At 34.4% G+C, this 7,410-nt stretch overlaps 1 protein-coding gene across 1 annotated transcript; it reads left to right on the forward strand.

Annotated features, from left to right (window-relative positions):
* Positions 1 to 3,963: 3,963 nt before the first annotated feature.
* On the forward strand, positions 3,964 to 5,451 carry LOC121125547 (potassium voltage-gated channel subfamily B member 1-like). Its single transcript, XM_040720744.2, has one exon. It carries the CDS (start codon positions 3,964 to 3,966, stop codon positions 5,449 to 5,451), a length of 1,488 nt encoding a protein of 495 aa, XP_040576678.1.
* Positions 5,452 to 7,410: the final 1,959 nt, after the last annotated feature.

Here is a 7,410-nt window from a genome sequence, read left to right on the forward strand (position 1 = left end):
ACTATAAGACGTAACTTGTACTTTGATGAATGAAGTTAAATTTTGGAAGGAACATACCTGCTTAATGAGTTTTGTTTTATAGGTATATAATTTTCTACAAATCCTTTGAGCCCATGAATAACTTATGAACAAGATATGAAAATCTTATAACTTTATGAATGAATACGCTTTTCTCAAGTTTTTTTGCCTTTTCTACAATAAGTACTATATTCAAAATATTAGGTTGGTGAAAAAGTAATTTCGTATCCACACTGCAAATTTGTGTTTAACCAAGTAAATCTTGCTCATGATTAGTCACATAGAATCAAACGATACAATGTTGTCAAGGTGTGAGTATATACTACAAACTCTTTAAGGACAATATTGCGCTCGCACGGTTCAGTCGTGAATTATCTTGTGTCGAGTAGGGAGGTCTCAATGGAAGAAATTCGCCATATTTTACATTTTTACTACCTGAAAGGGGAAAAAGTGTCGAAAGCGACCAAGATAATTTGCATTGCACACCGGAGCATTTTTCTTTCAGTTTGTATTGCACAACACTGGTTCCAGTGATTTTTTCCCCGCTCAATTCTGTCTTCCATTGTGAACAACTCTACCGTTTGAAGCTGTTGAGTGAACAAAATTGGCTAGCATTGGTGAACCAGAGACAACAAGACATCATCAAAACAACGCCAGGCCGTATATATCTTTGATGACGAGCCAGAAGCTCCTGAGCTCAGATGAGAAGTTCTTATACATCCACGTCACAGTCTGGACCTAGCACCAAGTGACTATCACCTGTTTCTTTCTATGGACAACGCGCTTGGGGGTATAAATTTGGCCTCAATAGAGGCCTGTGACAAATGGTTGACCGAGTATTTTGCCAATAGGGACAAGGGTTTCTACGAGAAGGGCAGAATTAAATTGGATTCTCGTTGGCAACAAATTATCAAACAAACAGGGTTTATTTGTCTTAAATCAGATCATTGTAACACTTCTTATAAAGCCTAACTTAAAATAAAGGAAAGAATAAGAAATTACTTTTTCCCCAACCTATAATAATATATTATCTTTACTTACTATATTGTTTCAAAGGGGTTTAAATTATTCATTTACCCTACTTTTGATTTGATTTTTCTGTAGAAATAACTGTAAAACAAATATATTGAACGTCTATTCAATCAAAATGTCAGAAAATATCATCCCTTCATTCATCATTTGACAGGAAATGTGAAAATAAAATTGTATTACTACTCTATTTGAAAATTAACATGGTAACCCTGGTAACAGATTGAAGAATGTTTAGGAAGAGAGTAGGTCGTGAAATTTCATTGGATTAACTACAAGGAAGGAAATAAACACAAATCCCGTTCCGTATATAGTAAGAATAAAGACAGGACTTACTACCAGTTCGATCCTCAATTCTACTTCAACAAATCCTTCACTGTGCTAGTCTCCGTCTCTTATGAAAACATGCAATATTGATTACTTTACACTAAGTAGTTTATTCTTCAAGAATGAACGAAGAATAGAGATTAGGAATTTAAATATTGGCAAAATTAGGGTGAATGTAAGTTTAAAAGAAAAAAGTATACGTTGATTAGAGGAAAATATTTATTCTCTCATTACTTATTTATCTCTATTTTGAAAGTTATAGCATATCAGCAAACAAGGAACACCATACACTATGTCTCACAATAAATGGTTGATTGAATAATCAGCGTTTTTGGGGACTATTAGTTTGAATAGATATACTTGTTGCAAAGAAACTATCAACAATTTTGAGTACAACAACTGTTTATAACTACGTATGTCAGCAGTACTTCTTATTTGCAGTTCAAAAGCAGTGATTAAAATATGAAGGTTCAAGCCCAGTCGTGTAAAATGAATTGAAGGTAAGATTAGAGGCTGTGGGTATAATAAAGACTGGATCATCAATCAAAAAGGCTGCTAGTGAAATGGATATACCATACAAAAGTGGTAGAGGAGGTTCAAGAAAAGTGATAACCTGAGAGACAGTGCAGGATAGGGACAGAAGAAAATTCTGAGCATCAATGCAACAAATATTATTTCAAAATCTTTGGGAAAAACGCGTCAAAGCTGCAGAAAATTGGCCCGTCCTTTATCAGGGATTGGCGGAACGTGCTCCAAGGATAATGTTAAGAAAAACTATTCTTTGCAAGTTCTTTAAAAGGAAAAAAATCCCAGATTGACTCAAAAAAACATTTGCGATAGGCTTGAGTTCTCGAAAATGCTAGGAAACGGTTTCCGAAGACTGGAAAAATGTGTTCTTGAGTGATGAGTTACCCTTTCCCCTGTTTTGGATTCCAAAACAGCAGGTAGATCGAATTTGGGCAAGAGATAGAAAAAATGTTGTCCCCGTTGGGACTGTCAATAAATCTCAATTAATCCAGGACCGGGGAGCAATATCATCATATAAAAGCTATGCCTAAAATATATTGGAAGGTCATCTTTGGACCAATTTTGGCAAGAAAAAAATCTACTGGTACAATATCTCCAAGAAAACTGGTTCACGGGAGGTATGATGTGATTTTTCAACAGGATGGTGCTCCTACACACACTGCTGCCATGACTGAGTCATGGCTCAAACCCCGAAATTTTTGTTTTTGGGGTAAGGCAACCGCCCAGATATAACTCCTCCAAATCTGAAAGAGGCTCAGAAAATTCTAAATATGTTTGCTATATTTTGTAGCAAAGGTTCTAAGATTGTAAGATAAATAAAATATATGATTTTTGTGCTGAATCATTTGTGTTTATTCAATGTACCATTTATTTCGAGACACAGTGTAGTTAAAGTGATCTCTGTCAGCATACACATATGACGTCTCTAGTGCTTAATTGACGATAATTAATTCAAAGTCAAAGAATACAAATATTATACATTCTTAATTTTGAGAAAAATCATTCAACTTGCTATTGAATGAGTTTGTATCCACAAAGTATCGGTTGAAGGGGCTATACCCCTTCCCCCCCCTACAAAAAAATGAAAAAAGTTATTAAATTTTTTTTTCCCAAAATTTTATATCTGAACTCTTGTTATTCATAACATTTAATAGTAAAGTTTTTTTCCCAAAAAATGAAATCTTTTATGAGCAGCTGTTAATTTTTGAAATTTTAATTTGAAATTGAGATAAAAATTAATATCAGAAATTTTTTGTGAATAGCTTTAGATTTTTGACATTTTTTCCAAAAAAAATAATATTTGAAATATTTTTTCAAAACATTTCACTTTAGAATTTTTTTCCCAAAAATGAAATTTTTGATGAACAGCTGTTAATTATGTAAATTTTTCTCGAAAATAACTATTTTGTAAAAATTTTGTGAATAGTTATGGATTTAAAACGTTTTTTTAGAATAAATTTAATATTTGAAATTTTTTTAGAATTGCTCTAGATTTTTTTCGATTATATTTAATTTTTGATTATTTTACAAAAAAGTTCCACAAATAAACCCCCAAAATAAAAAAAAACCTACTACATATATTTATAATCCTGCTAACGCCCCTGAAATAGGTCTTTATTTGTGTGTCTAGGTATCAGAGTAATGTATAAGTAGGTAAATGTTTCTCTATACTTTAGAATTTTTTTATAAGTTAGTTATTCATTGAATATAATAAACTCTATTCTTTTTTTTTTTTTCTCTCTTAACTTCATTGGTAGTAGTGTATTTATTTTTTACTTCTCTCCGCTTAGCTTTCATTTTCACGGATGTTTCCCCCTCCCCCCTTTAGTAGTAAAGAACCCGTAGGAGTACCTAGTGTGTATGAAACAACATCAACAAGCACCGTATTGCTAAGAGTGTAAGCAGTGCTCTCAAGATGTAAAAAAAACAACAACACACACACAGCTCTATAATAATAATCATCATCATGACAGTAGCAGAAAAGCGGCGTGAGCTAGTTCTACAAGGGTTGAATTATTTCCTAATCTAACTACCCAGCAACATGCAACTCGTGAATGGAGAATGAATTACTCTCTGGATACATTAGAAAGTGAGGTTGGAGGTGCAGCAGTGAATAATGAGGAAGAAACCGGGTCCATCCAACCAGTTAAAGTAGTGGAGGAGGGTCCTCCATATATTCAAAGTAAAACCGGGAACATCATCATTGATGTTGGAGGACAAATTCACAACACTCGTTTGTCTAATTTAAAAAAGTATTTACCAGCATCTCGTCTGGGGAAATTAGTGCGTGCCAAAGGATTAGAGGAGGTGTTACGGCTCTGTGATGCTTACATTGGAGAGATGGAGAATCATACTCCCATTGTGTTTTTTGATCGGAATGGTCAAGGATTCAATACCATTCTGGATATCTATCGCTTCAGAAACCTTCATTTTACTGAGAAATCATGTGCCATCATTTTGAAATCGGATTTTGATTTTTGGGGAATCGATGAAATGCTCCTTGAGCCCTGTTGTGCCCTCAAATACTATCCTGAAATGGAATTATGTCTCAAGGAGCAAGAGGGAGAGAAAAAGTCTAAAGCGTTCATAATACAGCGGGAGGAAGAGGAAAATTTTGGGGATTCAAAGTTGGGGAAAGTCCGAAAAAAACTTTGGAATTTGACTGAATATCCCGAGAGTGGTCGGGATGCTCAGTTCATGGCTTTCTTCAGTTTAATTGTTGTGCTCATATCCACTGGCACATTTATCTTAGGAACTCTTGAGGAATTTAAAGAATTAGATCCTGGAGAAACAGTTCGTGAAGGACAGACATATTATCCGTCAGTTGTGTTTGCCATCTCTATCTTTGATAGCCTCTGCGTCGGTTTCTTCACCATTGAATATATAGTGCGACTCCTTTGTTCCCCAGTCAAGATCCGTTTCATTTTTGAGGTGATGAACCTCGTGGATCTCTTCGCCATTCTACCCTTTTATCTCTCCCTGTTCCTTCGGAGCCTTGAGGACATACAAATCATTGGCAAAGCCGGGAAAATCATTCGTCTAGTTCGAGTGATGCGGATTTTACGTGTATTCAAATTAGTTCGACACTTTGCTGGACTCCAAAGCCTCATTCATACGATGCACCAAGCCTACAAAGAGTTGGGGCTCCTTCTCCTCCTCATTGGAGTGGCTGTTCTAACAGTGGCCTGCCTTGTTTACTTTACAGAAAGAGAAGGATCAGGGTGGACTTTTGTTGACTCCTTCTGGTTCAGTCTCATGACCCTCACCACGGTCGGCTATGATCTTAATCCATCCACTCTTTTAGGAAAAGTTACTGGAGGATTTTGTGCTCTCATAGGGATATTCATTCTCACTCTCCCCATTCCAATCGTTGTCAACAGTTTCGCTTCCTACTACAAAAATCGCCTTTGGAGGAATGAAGTGGCTGCCAGGAAGAGAGAAAGGATACGAGAGAATAATGGGCGTGGGGTGAGACGTCTTTTGCAAGGAATCAATGAGATAGAGGCATCAACCATGATTTATGGATTAGAAATGAAAACCATATCCTAAAGAAAATACATTCGAATTAAAGGCAACATTTCTATACTATTTGAGATGTTATACATGCCTTTGTGTACCTATAATAGTGTTGGCGTCGAGTTATTGAATATTGAGACAAAACGAGTTCGAGTAAGGGCATTACTAGGCACAAAAAATATTTTTTCATTCCCATCAAAGTTGAACAAGTAAATCAATTTGATTAGGCCTCAATTGTAAGGGAGTTTATTATTATGAAACAATTAATGTTGAACATTTTCGAAACTATTTATTTGCCTACTAGAAAATTATTTCAAAAACTTGCAATTGCTTAATAATCAAAGCTTTGCATAAATTATATTAATTTGTGTTGCTGCCAATTATAGGCGTTATTAACATATCATTCGCTTCTTTTCCATATAATTACAATTTATCGATGATATTACTTTATACTCGAATATTTCGAACTTGAGTTGGGTCGAGTATTAAGAAAGAAATTCATACGAAGGACAATTATCGATTCCCCATAGTAAGTCTATGTTAACGTTAATAGAAATGGAACATTATACCATAACGCTTTTCCGACTGATGTTTGAATTCCACCTCGCAATTTAATAGTGACGTTAATCACTATTACTGTAGACTGTTACTATTATTCATATAATTAATCAAGTATTATATGCTGGAAGCCCGATTACATGATGGCATAAACTTGAATTTCTATTAACCTTGGCTGGCGTAAATTAAAATCATGAGTCTGCAGCAATGAATGTCAGCTATCAGATAGAAACAAAGGACAAGTTATACTTTGAGATATGAGTGCCACAATATACGAATTTTGATTAAGAAACAAGCTGGTCCAGGGTTCCCCGCAGAACGCTAGAGCCACTTTAAGTCTATTTCTCTTGCGATAAATTACTTTGACGTCAGCTAAAAAGGAATAGAGTTCATTGGTCAAAGCCTTTTATTAACCCCGTCTGAGTCAATCAGAGTTGCATATCATTACTACAGTTATAATTGCCCAATGTTATTAATGTAAGAAAAACAATTAAATGTTAGGGCAAATCACATATTTTGTCAGCTGATATATTTACTATAATTCATTCGAGTTTTTCAGTTGATGAGATATGAATATTTTTCTGAAATTTATTGACTTAACTAAAGTCGAGTATTTTTTCGAGTTCGAGTAATAACCGAGTCTAACACTATTATAGAATATTTGTACAATGGTAGACAGGAAGAAGAAGAAATATTAGACACGTGTATAATTGTATCCAGCATGATTTTATATGTATTATTCTTTATAGCCGTAAATAAATTCTATGAATTTGTCATGTATAAAATTATCCATCCATGCGAGATATCAGCACGTACGTAGAGGCGTATGACTTCTACTACTACTAATCCATATATGTCGAGACTCACTACTCTATTAAGACATCTTTTGTTTTCTTATTATAATGTGTTATTACAGGTACCTATTAGGATTTCTCTCTCAGGATTCCAGGAGTCTGTTTTCCCGGGATTTGTCAGGGGTTTATATTTAACATTATGTCTAATGAAATACATTGCTCAAACCATGGATTTATTTGCATCTAGATAACCTAGTCATTGTTAAATCACGCAACCTCTACAATATTTTGATTAATTATTTAAAAAGCTTAAAATAATTTTGACCTTTTTATGTCGTTTAGTATATTTAACATTTTTATTTCATTCATGTGCACCTTACCTATCCATTTGCTTCAGCTGACGTTCATACAATGGATGTAGTATTTTTTAAATATATGGCTTCATTAATGTGTATCTCGTGAGATATACGTGCAATTGGTTTACGTTAGATGACGTTAGAAACATTAGATTTTGTACTAAAAAAAATTTTTTAGATTGTTTCACTCAGAGCACATCAAGGATTGACACCAGCAAAGAGAAAATACGCTGTATTTTACAGGTTGTCTTCAAATTAGGTAAAAATGGAAGACAAACGGCTGA

Source organism: Lepeophtheirus salmonis, chromosome 10 (assembly GCF_016086655.4).
Source record: "Lepeophtheirus salmonis chromosome 10, UVic_Lsal_1.4, whole genome shotgun sequence".
NCBI classification, from domain to species: domain Eukaryota; kingdom Metazoa; phylum Arthropoda; class Copepoda; order Siphonostomatoida; family Caligidae; genus Lepeophtheirus; species Lepeophtheirus salmonis.